General features: G+C 41.3%; 1 protein-coding gene across 5 annotated transcripts in view; it reads right to left on the reverse strand.

Annotated features, from left to right (window-relative positions):
* Positions 1-14,540, reverse strand: part of nfia (nuclear factor I/A) — a 116,665-nt gene extending 102,125 nt beyond the window's left edge. For 4 of the 5 annotated variants that reach the window (XM_076277805.1, XM_076277803.1, XM_076277804.1 and 1 more), the window contains exons 1-2: positions 10,867-11,787; positions 4,828-5,356 (exon numbers count right to left, since the gene is read on the reverse strand). In XM_076277805.1, coding sequence (XP_076133920.1) covers positions 4,828-5,356; positions 10,867-10,893 — 556 coding nt within the window. In that variant the 5' untranslated portion in view covers positions 10,894-11,787. Of the gene's footprint in view, positions 1-4,827; positions 5,357-10,866; positions 11,788-14,067 lie in introns of those variants that run through there. The other variant, XM_076277802.1, reaches the window with a different exon arrangement.
* Positions 14,541-17,583: the final 3,043 nt, after the last annotated feature.

Raw genomic sequence — 17,583 nt, forward strand, 5'->3', positions numbered from 1 at the left:
GTCTGGAGCAGGAGAATATGTTCCAAATCTGCAGAAAGAGATCAACAGCCAACAATAGACATTAAACGGATTACCTGAATTTGCCGTGCAATCAGGTTTATGAGAAATTTACCCACAGAGGAACACTGTACTGTAAAATGTGTGCACGCACAGACAGACAGACACACACACACACACACAAACACAAATCTTACAATATTTCCTATCTGAAACCTTATCTGCTTTGTTTAATCCAATAGAATTGCAGCAAAAATGGTTCAAAAGGAGGTCATATCAAATGATATTAAAAATGACTGTGCTGTGTATCATCACTCAGTCCCTACTAGTCCCTTTGCGCTGGGTCAGAGCCAGAAGCAGGGATTGCTACAGATTGTGCACTCTGTGTCTACAGTACCCAAACTTATTGTGAATTCACTTCCAATGTCTGACAATGTGTCTCTATTTTATGAATGGGCACTAACCTCGATTTTAATGAATGGCAGAGCGTGAGTATGTGAGTGTGTGTGAGAGTATGAGGGACACGGTCATTGTTGAGGCACTGTTGCTGTTTAGTGGGATTTACACAGAAGGGAGAGCCCAAAATGAGAGGGGGGTAGGGGTGTTCTGAACCACAATGTGTGCTGCAGCAACCACAACAAAGGCCTGTGGTCTAGCCCACACTCGCCTTAAATAGCTCCAAATTGTTGTTATTTCTCCGCCTGTGGAAAAGAAAGGGAAATACAAAACGGCTGTAACATGAGATGAGCCAAAAGTCAGACAGGAGATATTGGTAGATTTAGTTTCGTGCTCAGGGGGAGAACTTGAAGGGGAAAAATCTTCATTTGATTCCCTTCACCTATGTTCTTGGCAATAGCCAATCGGTTACAGTGCTTGAAATACCTTCTGAAGAAAGTGCCTTTGTAAGACCTTATTTTACAACCCAAACACTCACATCACCATGTGAGAAAAAGGTTCAGTTCGCTGCAATGTCAATAACTTCTGACAGAACTTTAGCTTGTGGCACCTTAAGGATACATCATTAGAGATAACTAGTTCAGAAAGACACCAGGCACAAATCCCTTTAAAGGCTCAGTGGGGAAATAGGTCAGACTTCTTTGCAGACATCCACCACACGCAAACAGTATGTTCATCTCCGCTGGGGTCACACCAGGTAAATGTAACATAAATATCTATCGACTTGCCTGGAAACCTTCACATAGGTCCTATGGCATGCATGTTATCTTTCACGACCAGCAATATCCTTTCATTGTGTGGCTCTCAGCGAATCAACAGAGGGGTGACCAATATCTCTCAGTAAACAATACCCTAAGCAGGTTTATGGTGCACAGTTCCATTATCATCATCAACAAAAGGCTTAACAAAGCTATTTTTTAAGCAATACTGGTTGGAACAATGTGTTAGTTGACCTTTTACAAAGATTATTTAATCATAAAAATATTTTTTATGTTCGGTTGTATTATTACATTTGGTTATTCTTATATTAGGTTATTATATGGTCGTCATGGTTCTATTGCATTTCAGTCCTGCAACAAACACCACTGTGCATGACTGGTACAAACTTTCGGCCCACTAAACCACAGCAAACCAAGCACTGCTAAACCACACAGCTAATCCCCTGGCCAACTTGAACTTGAACAAATCTGTGACGCACCAGTCAAAAAAATAGACTTTGAACACCACTGGAACAAAATGGTGAACAATGAATGCCAGCGACAGTTTGTGACATAATTTTACACTTTTCACAATTTTACCATTCCATTTCGCTTATGTTCATAAACAATTATCAGTTCACAATATAGTTATATACCTATTCTCAGTGACAACAGTGATTACTTATGTATTGATTATAAATAATGTTGCAATCAGATGCAGACATCCCAGTTCCAGAACTTAAGTCCTGCCATATTCTTTCTACCTGTGCACTTAACACAGGTGATATCACAAATTATCTGATCTACCTGGCTGCTAATTAGAATGAGCTGGTTTACTAAATGGTTGGATCAAATACTTGGCAGGACTTTTACTTTCTGAACCCGGGATGTCCGCCTCTGGTAGCAATGCACCATTTTACTTATCAACTAAACAGACAAAGAAGTCAACAAAAACGTAAAGCTTTGAAACTTAACTCAGTCAAACAAAACAGCCCCTCTGAACCAAACCACCTGTTTTAAGAGCGATGTCAAAGGTCACCCCACTGAGTGAAAGCAGTGTAATCGCTTGACTAGACCCTAATGAGGTGGCATGTTTATCTAAGAGGTCAAATGCCTAGAAGATAAGGTCATGACCCTGACATCTTAAGCTGTGACCTTTGGTTAGTGTGGAGAGCTCCTGTGATCTTGACATCAGTTGGGAGACAGAAGAATGAGGTCGTAAATTAGCCCTTTCTCACTGCCAGTGGTGGTAGTGGGGGAGGCTTTGACAAAACATTGTTCTTAGAGTTGACACATGATCCATCCTTGTGAGTGTGGGACACCACTGTTTATTACCCAGACAACACAGGCTGACTAACCAGCAGAAAACAGTCAATTGATGGCTTTAACATGGGTATCTTTGACAGAGCTGGCTCAGCTGGCTGCAGACTGCCTTGTGACATCTGTATAGGAGTCCAACCTTCACACTTAAAGCTAAAACAATACAAGTTCCCCTGACAGAAGCCAAGTCGAAATGGCACTCAAATCCTACATTTCTATTACCATTGATTGTCACTGCATTATTTAACAGTCTGAAGGTAAACTACAATGTCAAAGCTCTGACACATGAAGTCTATAGAGAGATTCAAACCAATTTGATATCTCTAATTATTGCAGCATAATTTGCTCATGTATTAGTAATTAACCTGATACTGTGGCATTAAAGGCTAACCAAGCTATAAGTTGATAACAAGATCGATGGTGTTATCGCAGGAGAGCAGTGGCCAAGGCCCACTCCGCCAGCCCACAATCTGACTGCAGTGAGGGGTAAATTTAATTACCGGCATCAGCTGCCCTCAGAAACCACCACCTTAGGCATCTGAGTATGAGCTCAGCTCTCTTTAGATGGCTTTTAATCAAGGGAGCTCCACTGCCTTAAATAAGACACAAGAAGAAATCTGATCTTACGGGATGAGTTGAAAGCACAAGAGAGAGTGAGAGAGAGAGATAGAGAGAGACAGAGAGAGAGATAGAGAATGAGTGGACGACAGACAGAGAGAGAGAGAGGAACAGAGGAAGAGAGAAAAAGAAAGACAGAGACTGTAAAGCCACAGTGGGCAGACCTCCACACTCGACAGGCACTCTCTCTTTCTTTCTGGGCTTTGTATTTCCTTGTTCTCTTGCTGACACCTCTTATTCATGGCTGAGACCGACGCAGAAAAAAAACCTCAAATGCAAGCGATTAGAATGTCAGCAGGAGCAGAGTGCCTCTGAATAGGCCTTCAGAACATCAAAACTGGGGATTTTGGTGGGTCGCTGTGACCAAACATTTTCAGAGACACTGTGAGCTGCTCATACTTGTTCAGACAAAAACCTCAAAGGGGCTCTGTCGCCTTTAGTGGGGGGACTAAGTCAAGATGATTCACACGCTCCCCCTCCGGACCTGAGGAGAGCAGAGCCCCATGCGTCTGCCTGCAGTCGGAGGAGTCCCAGCCAAGCCCGACGCTGCCTGGCATCTCTATCAGCATTGCATTTGGCCTAGCTCCCCTAATTTCACCTCCACGTTACCAAAAAGAACAACTTTGGCTCGAGCACATTGAGGGGTACAAGCTGACCCCCACCCCCTAAACCTCCTCGGTTAGAGAGGCCTTAGCTGGGCCTTGTCTGACTGACTGGTGGAGGCTGTGGTGAAAGAGTCCACCTCGCTGAGGAAACGAGCGTAATTAAGGTGCTCAGTTTTGACTGTGCGAGACAAAGCACGCTCCGCGCCTTCTGACTGAAAGCCCGTGTTTGTGTTGCTGTCAAGGCAAGACGGATCCCCTGCTGTCTCCTGCCCATTAGCAGTTTTACCATCAGAAACGAGCACTGGACTTCTCTCTGTCCAGCAGCTATTCAGTGATAAGTGAATGACAGCAGTTCACTGCAAAAGCACAACCTTGCTCATGATAAGTGGGTGAAAGAATTGCCCACTTTTACATAAGGGACCTGGTCAAAATCCTGACAAAATATGCTAATGTTAAATATTTAATTAATCTCTATAAAAATGCAAGGTAGCTGGTCCCTTAAATGTTATATATTTGAAAGTATCTGCAGGTATAATTCATAATTTGATATGATTTCCACATTACACTACACAATACTCAAGACCTCTCTCTGTTTCATCACTTACATTTATTTTGACAAAATCCTGTTTTGGCACACTAGCAATCTCTCACAAGGAAAATGATTGCTTTCTTTCTCTCTCCTCTTTTCTTCCTTGTTTGAGATAACAGGCTCGGTCTGTGCCAACTTTCAAAAAATCTGGCCCGTCTTAAAACAGTGAATGGACAGCCGGGGAGACTGTTTTGGCATGGATGCCCTGCTTTTCTCAGACTGCTGCATTATTGACTGCAGATGAAATTAAGGGTGTCTGCCACAGATAACATTTGTTCCCACTTATAAGACAGAGAACCGCTGAACTTTGCAGAGCTCTGCACAAGGTGAGAAACATTCAGATGTTTCAGGATTTCAGGACTTCATATACAATAAGGAAAATGTAAAAATTGTGGGTGTTTTCAAGTAACCAATGATAACCAGTGATTTATGTTTGCATGTTAGTAGTGCTGTTTATATATGGATTAATGTATCAGCTCATGTTGAAAACAACAGAAAAAGACAGAAAAGGCAGAAGAGGGAAAATAGGCAAACAGACACTTACCAGCATGCACAAAGTAGGCCAAGTAGAGGTCGAGCTCCTTCACTGAAACTCCTATGTGGTGTGGCTGCACGCACAGTCCCGGGTTCGAGCACTGCGGGGACTTAACCAGCCGCTCGCCGTCCGTGCTTTCCAGTGGAATACCTTTGAACAAAATCACCATGACCAGGTCCAGACGCCACACTTTGTCGGCCTGACGGAGACAATCAATCCGCCTCATCTTGCCCTTCTGGTCGGGATTGGACAGCACGCAGCACGGTGGCTTCTTGCCGGTGACAGTTAAGACAAAGTCCTCACGGAACTCGGGCCGGATGTCCTTGCGCAGTTTGGCGAGGAGTCGCGAGGCCCACTTTTGCTTGACCTCTGGCTTCTCGCTGAGCAGCTCGTCCTTCACTGCGCGCTCCTCTTCTTTGCTCATACGCTTCTCGTGCTTCTTGAAGTACTTCCTCTTGCGGGCCTGCAGGTTGAACCAAGTGTAAGCGAAGGCTCGCACGTGTGGCAGCAGCGCTTCAATGAAAGGATGGAATTCATCCTGCAAACAGAGACAAAAAAATATATATATTAGACATTATAGACACATTTCTGTTGCAGTTTTGTTGCAATTGCTTATAAAAACAATGATGTAGACAACCTATATCCTGTAGAACATGCCAAACACAAAATATTTAAAATACGAACCCTTGCAACGACAGATTTTGAGATACCTATAAATCACTAAAACTTTGTGATCTGGTCAAGCTGTTCCTCAGTATGAACATTCTTCTGTGTCATTCTAAATCAGTATAGGCTGATCGTTAATGCCAAGCTTTGCTTTCAATTTTAGCTCACACTTTAGACACACATACATAAACATGCATGAAAAAAGAGAGTATTTATATTTAACATTCCTCTGGCATCATTAGCGGAGCGGCACACGATAACAGCAGTGTGTTTCTGAGCTGCACGGAGAGGGGCCCGACTAGGCCGTATCTTGGCTCTCTGGCAAGAATGCAGGTCTGCTGGGGTCTGCCAGGACCGAGAAAAAGCAACAACCGCGCGGGAAAGCTGTCCGTCTATTTTTATCTTTTCTCCATGTAACCCCCACCCTGCCCAATACACACACACACACACACACACACACACACACACACAGACATGCTCTCACAAACTTCCACTCACACAAAGACACTGTCCATAAACAGTCCCAGTTTCAATTTAATATTACTTGGGGCCTACGTCAAAGAAAGCTTTTGCAAGAGGTGGAGAGAACCAGAAGCAGGACGGTGGTGTTTTAGTGCACATTTGAAGGGGTTCCACCTGCCAGTAGCAAAGACTGGAGGAGTAGAGTGTGGCGTGGGGAAAGATATAGTTTACCATGCTCAGGTTACCAAATGCAATCATGACAGGGACACAATAAACATCCCAGCAAATGATCTCTGGCAGCATTATAAGCATAGCCATTTTTCTTTCTCCCAAATGACTTGAAATATTGTCGGATACACATTTCCCACATGATATATGGATGAATCAGCAAGGCCATGTTTTACCTTACTATAAATGTATATGTAAGCTTATAAAAACATACACATATGGACCTTTATATAGTTAGTTATATGTAGCCAAAAGATGGGTGAATATTATAGTGTATATATATACTTCTATTATTAATCTCTTTCCATTCAAATTCACTAACTGGATTACAAATCACATATCTGCAACTACAAAAGCCTTCAGGTATGAGCCTGAAAAAAGAAAAAGCTCAGATGCTAATATCAAATTGCATGATCAGACAATAACAATTTATACTTCAGTTGCCAACATATCAAACAGACGTACGCAGCTAGTAAAACACCATTACATATTGTATAATTACACATGAAACCTTTAAAAAATATCAAAGCATGCCAAACACATTCTAAGTAGCGGTATACAGTGTGTTCCTGTTTTCAACACAGTATTGAGAGCACCACATTGCAAAGGCTCACATCCATAACAATGTTGTTACAGCAGGTCTCCAACCTCTGATGAAATACAACAGGCCTCAGCTGCTTCAGTGTGCCCCTCGTACACAAAAGTAGCCACACAGCAAGCAAAGCTCGCCGTCGCGCAAACAAAAGCAAAGAAAACAATCTCGAAGGGGCAGAATAGATACGGGGTGCTGATCCAAAAACACACCGGTAAAGTCACAGCCTCAACTCTGATAGGAACTACCAATATGAAGCTGAAAAGGCTATACTGACATCATGCTTTTTCCCAAAGGCTTTAGTCACCGTACAGTACAATGTCAATCAATCAGACAAAAATAATAATAACAATAATAATAATAATAATAATAATAATAATAATAATCAGTATATACTGATTTATCGTATGCTTTTGCAGAGCTTTATGAAATCACTATTGCTTCACTTCCCTGTTATGTTTGCACTGAAATATATTTGTGTTTGAATTCAGAGAAGTCTGTATAACCTAACACCACAGCCTGTCTTACATCCTAACTATGTCCCTGCAGCTAAACTTAGACAAAAGGGCTTACACCCTTTATCACTTACTGTGTATGTGTGGTTTGTATTTGAGTAAGGCAGACTATGTGCAAGCGAGGAGTGTGTGTGTGTGTGTGTGTGTGTGTGTGTCTTCGTGCAAGCCCTGAACTTAAAATCAACAAAAACCTCACACAAATTTGAGAAAATATTAATGAAATGCATAAATAAAAATAAACATAAATGACAAGAACCGAGAACCTTTTTGTCTGCTAACTCCACTGCCTTCAGGGCACAAATATCGCATTGTTTCTTTCATCTTGGATTAAATACAGTAAATTAATTTTCTTATCTGCCTTCAGCAACACTCAGTATCTTAGGCCAAATTCTTTGAAATGTCTTTCCTTAAGAGCAAATATTTATCCATTGTTGTTGGAGGATTTCTCCTGAACTGCTTGTCCTCAGCATTGTCTGAATTAGCTGTGGAAAATTCTATAATTCTATCAAACCTGATCAGACATTAAACTTCAGGGGGCGTTTTAAAATTCTGAGAGTACTCTGTAGCAAGCACACAAACAGACACGTGAGAGAGAGTCTGACGAAATGCTTCATCTTAGCTTAACTTCCAGCTGTGAAGTTATTCTGTGCACCTTGGTGACAGATGTGATGCCCCCAAATAACAGGCCACAGACAACATCTTACCAAAGGAAGAAAAAACTGTAATTTAAAATCCAAATGATGGTAATCCTCCTCTTTTGACACCCACTCTGGTAGCACCACAACACAGAGAAGTAATTACGAGGGGAGTCGACAGCGAGTGCTTTCTCCTTTTGTTGCGGTCTCTCCCATAAAAGTCAGCTCCAGAGCGTATGAGGCAGGCTGCTGGGATGGGGAAGAGTAGTGGTGAGGGAGAGGGCTCTCAGAGCGCCGGAGCTCTGCCTCACACACTCCCACTCTGCAGTGAAGCTAGCTTCAGGAGCAGTGGACGGAGCCTAGCACACTCCGCACACAAGCGCGCAACACACCGCTCTCCACATCTACTCTGCTGCTTTAAAGCAATGTCTCAGCCTCTACCGGCCTCACATCTGCAAGAAGAAACTACTTTTAAAATATAGAAACTCCTGCCACAAACAAATCACTACCATGTATATTATTGATCATATACATTGAGATGTCTACCACAGAAAAAAAAGTGTTTACATTTCCAGTGGATGGAAACTGCCACCGTAGCTGTACAATCATGAAAATGATTTCTCCACAGTGACTCATACTCTTAGAAAAGTGTTATTATTTTGCACCATATGTGTATTAGACATACTACATAGGCCCATGTATAGCATACATCTCAACTCGACAAAGAAACAAAGAAATGCTTAGCAAAATCATTAAACTGTGACACTGACTCCCTTCCAGGATTAACCATATTTCTTATTTTAAAATATTGATTACAAGGAAATATGTCTTTAAGGTAAACAATATTTTACAGTAAGAAGCTATTTTTACACCATAAGAAATTTTAATTTAAAAGCACTGATGTAAGTAAGAACCTCAACCAATAATACTTGCTTTTCTAAATTAGTTCATTTTTTACATTAATACATTTTTCATTAGTGAGAGGGACCTACACCTTGCACAATTTAAAACAGAGTTCATAAAAGAAAAATTTGGACTATGCAAAAAGTCAGGTTGAGAGGCAAGAAATGTATGGGCCTAATTATTCAGCGTTTTGATGTAAATGTAAACTATGAATTATAAACATGTTGCAATCAATTAATAACCCTAAAATGAAAACAAACTGCAAATCAATACCCAAGGTTTATAAAATACAGATATGGAGTTTGTTTGAAATTGCTTATTTTAGCTCATTATACCTTACATAGCCTTCATCACACATCATTTAAAACGCCTAATTCGTGCAGCACCTTTTCTTTTTACTTTCTTATTGACATGTTTCACATGTTTTAGTTGAGCAGCTGAAAAGGTGATTTGACAGATGCCTGTGAATGTAATACAATACATATAATTTGGTGTTTAGTCATACACATTATCTGATGCATAATTATTGACTTATTCCAAGATTACTTTATTCTACACTAAAACTATTTAAGGAATCCAGTGGTGTGCAATTATGTGTGACAGGACTAGGGCAAGATAGATATTATGCAAAAAAGGATTTTAACTGCCCAACTGCTATATGATTTAAATAGTGATGCACACTCTTTTTCAGTTAGAACTGACAAATGCATTACAATGAGGTAGTACGTGACATACAGATGCAACATGTAATTAATTTAATGTTGTATAAGAAGTACTGATCAATGGAACGCAACTGAAAATTATTTGTTTATTTTTACAACTAATGTGGCCGCAGCTGTCACCTCATCTAACCCCCGCGCCCGTCCATTCTATAGAACTCGGCAGAAAACTGCTGCGTCTTCACCAAACGCTGCCACAAGCTTTCCCTTCTTAACCAAACACTTTACATTTTACACACTTAAAGTGTCTCAAAATATTTTTATTCTGTTAAAATGCGACGGAGGCCTAAACCAGATGTGTTTCGAACTCCTGACACTCTGCTGGAAAAGCCGGGCAAGTTGGAGACCCAGATAGCTGACCTAATTGATATTGCAAAGTTAAACACACACTGACCATTACAAAAATGTTCAATTCTTGCATAAATATGTGACTGAATTATGTCTTGACGGGTCTAATGTCAAACTGTGCATCCAAAACGGGCATTATCAAAGGCGTTGCACAATAGCTGTATATTTCCAAGGATTAGAAAGTTGGGAATGAAATACGCTTTGCTACACGAGAAACTGTGTTCTTACTGACATGTAATGTATTTTTGCAAAGAATAAAAAATAAAACAAAGTAGTCTACAGACTTTGAACTGAAGCTGAACTAACACTGGTTTGGGAAAAAGTTTGCATTGAAACTCCCACTCCTCAAAGACTTTTGACGACGTCTCGGTGCTTATCAATTGCACCGTTATTCTAACAGCTCTTAACCAAAATCGAAGCAAAGAGCACTGGACATATTACTGTTCAAATCAGGCAAAATGCTGGTAAGCAACTAATCATGTCAATAGATCAATAACGAGTGTCACAAACGAGAACGTGTGTACTGCGCTATGTTTAGATATAACAGCACCATAATTGTTGATACCGTAAGTGTGGCATGAAACAAACGTTTACATCGAGGGCATGGAACTTGCCTTAGAGATAAACTACTGTCTTCCTATTAACTGTTCTTGTCCTCCTTCTCTTTCAACGTGTAGGCTATAGGTTAACAAATGTGCAAAACTGAACAATGAACAAAACTGCTGTTTGCCGTAGCCCATAGTCAGAAACAAGAGTTCACGGATTTACAAACACAGGCTGCATGTACTGTACAGTACCAGGCGGTCGCCATCCGCCATGTGGTAGTTAGTTCAGATGGCTCTGTCAGACCTGGAACGGCCGCAGCACACAAAGTTACTTGTCTTAAGCAACGTTAGCCTCACATTGCCAGTCCCGCCCCGACGACAGAGAACGCAGAAATGCAACAAATAAGGTTAAATACATACAAAAAGCTCACTTACCTGTGTTAGACATAGCGGCGAATACATATCTGGTGTTTTATCTTGAATTTGTGAGGTATGAGTGTATGTTTGGATAACTGTTACAAGTCAGCGTGTTTATGTATGTGCTGATGTGTGTGAGTGTGTGTATGTGTGCTTGTGTATGTGTGGGGGTGTATGAAGACTCTATGTGTGTCCGTCTACGCGTGATGGTTGTGTCCGTGTGTATGAAAAGAAAAAAAGGAGAGACAGAGAGAAGGGAGAGAGGGAAAAAATTAAAGCCTGCTTCTTGCTTTCACATTTCCAACTCTACGAACTGCAACCAACGCTTCACCGCTCCATAGAGCTGAACCTTAACCCCGCCTCGAGTTACAGCTTCCACTCTCCGCACATATTTACTGTGCTCTGCAGTTAAAGTCGCAGAGCAGTCCCCTTCTCTGGAGTGGGAGTAACTTTCATCAGTGGCATGATCAACTTAAGAAAAGTCCCGACACAGAGCTGTTCCGGTAAATGTGCAGAATTTTAGGCAAAGCAAGGTGCAGGAAAACTACTTAATCGCTGAGCGGTGGCTTTCTCCCATATTTGAAAAAGCGACTGTCAGTGAAGGATTCTTCTGGATTCTTTAGGAAAAACTCTGAAATTAACTGCACAGCATTCCTCTTCAGGGTCGACTCGAACGTTCACACCAGCCGAAAGCATTGCAGGCATGTGGTCTGGCTTTACCGTGGAGTCCACAGTCTATCGGATTTACGCACGAGGAAGACTGGGTAGGCTACGGCTCGGGAAAATGCTAAAATCCTTGAAATCAAGATAGTTGAGTCTGGTAAAACTGGCACTCCACTGGTAAATCCTGTTTATTTCAACCTGAGATTAAAAGAAATGAAGCAGACGAACTGTGTCCATTCAATTCAACACAGAGCAGAGACGACACTGTCGCCTCACCGAGTCCCGTCCGGCTACAGTTCACTTTTACCCACTGTGCCCGGAGGACAAACTCTTTGCTCATCGTAGCTCCGCCACCTAGCCCCGCGGTCTCTTGAAAGATAGACCAATGTTTAGAATGTGTGAGACTAATACCAGGCTACTAAAACAGCTCATTATTACCAATTTAACATAGAAACCATAGAGTCTATCAGTAAGAGGGTATCGTGGTTTGTTCCTTTAAGTTCATTTTTGAAAGAGACTGTCGGACCGTCCAGAGCAGGACGCAAATATTAGAGCGCTCGAATCAGGAATCACAGTGTAGGCTTTGTCTCGTCGTGTTGTCTCTTAGATCTAACAGTTATTAAATAGTGTTTATTTAACTCGTGGATTATTGCAGGTGAGAAGAGTAGCCTACTGTGTGACCGTGCTTCGCAACAGAGCAGCTGAATATCCTTACAGACCACACTTCATACACCCGAGACGGCGCACAGAGCGAAACGGAGCACACGCTTGGGCTAGTCTGTAGCATGCAACTAATTTTGTAGGTTTAAACTACTTCGTCTGGCCAACTGGCTTTTAGCCTTCAGGGTCATTCTCAAACCAAAAATATGTAGTGCTGCGGTCTAGGTGTGCAAACGTAGCAAAGCAAGTTTACAGGGAGACAGTAAACAGACAGGTGAAAAAGGTAGCTTATGTGTTTCTCGAATACAGCATGGTAAACAGATATAAGACTTGTTGGTAAACATGCTGTAATTTTACGGAAAGTAGATATTGCAAGGCGCTCTGAATTGCATAACGTCTATCGGGGCACATATACGATTACCCATTGGTCATATAATCAGGCATTATATGCAACAGTGAGTGCCCTGCTAACCTCCTAACTTGGTAATCTACTTTCCAGTCAAATGAGTAGAAATGCATATGGTTCAGCTAAGATTGTTCTTGATTAATAGGGCTATTATAACCAAACCACTTCTACCATACATGTATGAATATGAAGATTTTTAGAATCAATGAATATGAAGGTTTTAAAGAAAATAGGCCCAGCCAGGGCCTCATTTCACCATCTTCCCAGAGATGAAAAAAAAATAGTACCAAAGCTTTTCGGGCAACAAGTATTGCTTTTGAAGGGACCGCAAAGGCTGTAGGAGATGATATTGAGTCTAAATGGATGGTTTAGTAAGGAAAGCCTACCATATGGCAGCCTATCCAAGAAAGGACTACATGAATAGGAACAAACATAATATGCAGAATAATATGCTATCAAATTTCCATATCACAGAAACATAACATGTAGCTGATTAGCCATTGAAAGACAATTTAGAACCTATTGAGACGTTTGATAATCAACATTATTTTGGCCACCCTCTGGTTAATAACCGTAAGAAACAAGTCAACTGGGCGCCCCCTAGGCAGTGTCCAGGGTAGCGACCTCCGTCCCAGAGTCGTCCCTTCTGTTGTCCAGCCCCTTTCCACCTCTTGAACAAGCGGTGAGTCTGGGCATAACTAAACACTCTCGTTGACAAAGCCAACCACCTGGATGTTTGAGCGCATGAGCTGAGTGCTGATTCTGGAGGGGCAACAATAGATAACCTACTTATTAAGAACCAGAAATGTAAGTATATTGTCAAATAACAGTGGAACAGCTCCAATATTTATCCACATTTTCTAAAAATAAGAATGGCCAGTTGTAAAGTAAATATAATACAGCGAAGCATTATGATGTGGCATGCATCCTCCATGAACAGCTTCTTAAAATAAATAAAATGGCACCTATTAAAAAGCCCAGGCTAAGTTTGCCAAAGTCTTCGTTGGAGTGCATCTCTGTTTGCATCTCACACTAACCTGCTGAGTCCGACCTTCCCTCGTCCCTAATAGCATGCAAAGGCTCTTTTCTGATTGGACGAAGCCCATGGTTTTAAAGCTAACGATTATTTTATTGGACAAAAATCACGTCATTATGAATGTCCAGGAATGTAGCTATTTGCAACGACTCGGGCACTCTACAGAACCCAAACACAGTCTAACGATACAGAGTACTTTTACTATTTAGCAATAGGTTATTTCATCACTGCACAGTACTACATCATCCAGGGGTAATAGAGGAAGTATTATACGTGCAAATTCACGATGCCTCTCAGTATCTGCATTGGCGTAACATCTGCAAGGTTTATCGCTGGTAGAAGCGGATAGGCAGAAGGCGGTAGCTTATCACAAAATTACAACAGAGCATGTACGCATCTTTCTGTATACAATCAGGTATAATATGAGGAACTTAGTGTAGGAATGTGCACGTACCATTGCATAAAGTACGTGGCTAAACTTTAAAATGTTGAGACGAAGCGCTTCATTTCAGCAAGCCTTGTTTTATGATGAAAAAGTAGTCTATTAGAACTTCATGTCCCTGATGAACATATCAGATACCTAGAAGACTTAGTATGAAATTAAAAATTAAGAGGCGGGTTGATCAAATTAATAAGCTTGTTTCATTCCGAAAAGTAATAGGCGCTTTTCTCTTCATTCCTTGATACTTGACAGCGATCCAAGCGGGACAGATCTGGCTGGCTGACGAGACTCTCTCTGACTGTCTTGGCTTGGTATGTTAGACTCAGGACAGAAGTTGCAATCGATTCAGCGACTCCCCTTGTTTATGTCCGCAATCGCTGCAATTTGCATTACCACGCAGTAGTCTACACCAGCGGCGACTACAAGCCACCTCTCCCTCGCCAAGTCCTCCCCTCCTGAAATCATACTAGCAAATCAGCGCTGTATCGTGTGGCTCACAGACCCCTGGCTGCGTTCTGCTTCTCCACAGGAAACGTATTCCCCTCTTGCCAGCTTCTACCAAGCACTATGCGGCAGGACCGCGCGTACGCATCGCCGTCCACCGCTTGTCCGAAAGGGGGAGGCTGCTGAGACCTTGCACAATCCGACTGACGAGACATGGATAGCATCCGTACATTACAAATAAAGATAGCAACCTTATTTCACACATGAAGGGGGACAACATAAAACTGTGCAGCCAACGGTTTTAAAAATCACAATCACAGGGCACCCATAAACTAAGCATTAGGAGTAACTAAATTAGGGTTGAAGCAATGCAACTAAGATAAAGTCATGGTACGATAATGTAATGTGCACTTTTTACTTATTTCAGCTGGACTGATGAACTGGAATGTTGAAATAAAGGTATGGTACCAGTATTGGCAAATATTAATAATGAAAAAAAAAGTCCACATTTAACCTGACCACATACTTGTGGTCACGAGATGTTCTGTCTTTAGCCTTTGCCATTCTATTAAGGCATGTATAATGTTTTATATATATATGGTATTTAGTTGGTAAACTTTGGAGGCTTTACTTTTTCCGATTTCTATCAGCCTTGTTATGAGTAGGTGTGGACACTCACGTCACGTCGACAAACACATTGCTATGCGTAATGTTTGCATTCGTAAAATAGTAGGCTATTACTTTTCAGCACCCAATAACTGAACAGCACCACGGGAATGACAGTACCGTTTCCGAAGAGATCACCTGATGGATCAGCAAATGGAGTTCCGATCAATCTGGTGTTTGTTAGTCAAGAACAATCGTTGGGGAAGCAAGCCTTTAACGCATATTTGCATGATTTACCTTTCTCGTTGGAAGGACCAATACATCTGGATCAGCTGTATCTCATTGTGCGCCACCTAAACTTAAGACTTAAAATAGTGCTACTCTAGGGGTCGGCTAGCCTACTTCTCAAGTGGTATGCCTCTTGTTAGTTTTAAAGACAATAGTTGGTTTTACTGAATGGTGTCAAGGCCTGTGTTATGTGCGCTTAACCATTCGAGCATCCATCAAACGACACACCATAAGTAAACCAATGTCATAAAGGTGACTAGGCTAATTATGGTCATGGTACCACACCATTAGGTAAGCTCATACACAGGTTTAATGGCCTATTTGTGATAGATCAAAACTAGCCCCATGTCCAATAACAGGCATTAGCGCCTGTTATTGGACATGGGGCTAGTTTTGATCTATCACAAATAGGCCATTAAACCTGTGTATGAGCTTACCTAATCGTGAAACGCGCAACTTAATAAATGGTTTGAGAACTTCAATTTTGCAATTAACATTGCTAGATATAACTGCACCTACAACAATGAATAGTAAGCTCAACTATGCACTCCAAAAAATAATAGCCTACATTGTGTTGGCCTACTAGGTGTTGCCAACATTAGAGCCTGTATTTCACTTTTCGTAGGCCTATTCCACTGGTTCTGATTTGAAATTATCTTTTCATTCAATCATTCTTTGATGTAATGTATTGCATTTAAACAGAAAAGGGCCTACTTTGTGTCGATGAAACTAAAGCTGAACACTAGAGGGTAAAAAGACTACATTTATAGCATTAGCCTAGTGAAGTCTTTATATATTGGCCAGGACACCTCGGTGTCTTATGTTGCGGCTCATAAGGGACGTCTTGGCTCAAATTTCTGCCTTGTTTTACAAAAACATGGGGGCGTTAAAGCAATCTTGCCAGGAATTTCTAAAGCTGTGTTGAAGATGAAGGTAGATTGCCTGGTGTTGTAAAGGTTGTAAAAACGAAGAAAAACTATTATGCTACTTACAATACTGAAAGAGAATAGGATATCCTCAAGGTTCAAGGTGAGGTTCAAATTTTAGGACCCTGCCATAAACCATTAGGCTAATCATTGCGCCCGAGACAACGTCGGCGAAGTAAGGTTAATTTGGAAAAAGACACTCCTCCAACATTAGAAACTGTCAGTGGGTTTAGAGATCGGGGAAAACGAGGACTAAATTGCCAGTGATGACAGTCTGAGTATAATGGCTATCCTACTTACCAGTTCTGTTGCGACAGAAAAAAAAATCCTAACTCTGATAGCCTTGGGCTTTTCGACAGTATACAATCAGTTCAGTTGTACCCAGAGGAGGCTACTGCACACTTCCAATGAACAGAAAAAGGTTTGCAGGATTCAGGCTACACTTTGTAATCACATAACCGGAGTCTGATTGAATAAGATTGCATAGACACCTCGCATTTCTATAATGAGACACAAAGATGTTCCGGGGGCGAATTATCAAGTTTGCAAATGGCAGTGATGCGATGAAAAGACAAATCACACGTCCGCCACAAACCGCCGAAACAACCGATGCGCACTGCCAACTTGTGCCAAGTATCCCTCTAATGTGGTTGTGTGATAAATATGCGAGGGAAGTCACGTTGATAAAGCCATTTTAATGCCATAATAAGCATATAACCTAAGTTGAACGTCATTTCAAATGTTAGTCTAGCTAACCTGTCAAAAGCAAAGCATTTACATTTGCTGTTATTGGTGGAGTGGAAATATGTATAGTATTTTAAAAGCCTGAGAAATTATAATTAGCCTATTGGCTACTCTTAATAGAGGTTAGGTTACAGAAATGAAACAAGATGATAGAAACAGATTGTGAAAATTAAATAGGCCTATGTCAAACAAACTCTGATGAGTAAACTAGCCTACACACAGTGACAACACATCACATAGACTACTATCTGCTTATAAAAGGCACTATCATTTTCCACCAAAAATGACATTAGCCTTCATAATATTACCCCAATGTGTTCTTGAATGTAGTTCAACGATGTGAGAGGACAGATAGGCCAATACATTTTCTGAGCACTATGTCATAATGTGGTACATGTGAGGGTGCTTAACAATTGTAGGCTACACGTGGGACGTTATCATGAAATTTACTAAGAAAGGCAAGAACGACAGGTTCGGTTGCATGGTTCATATACTCATAGTGATGTGAAATTTGATAAAG

The sequence above is a fragment of the Alosa pseudoharengus genome, unplaced genomic scaffold (genome assembly GCF_046254945.1).
Source record: "Alosa pseudoharengus isolate Yale_2024_CS ecotype anadromous, Long Island Sound unplaced genomic scaffold, YU_APseudo_1.1 YU_APseudo_1.1_scf_11, whole genome shotgun sequence".
Lineage (NCBI taxonomy): Eukaryota > Metazoa > Chordata > Actinopteri > Clupeiformes > Clupeidae > Alosa > Alosa pseudoharengus.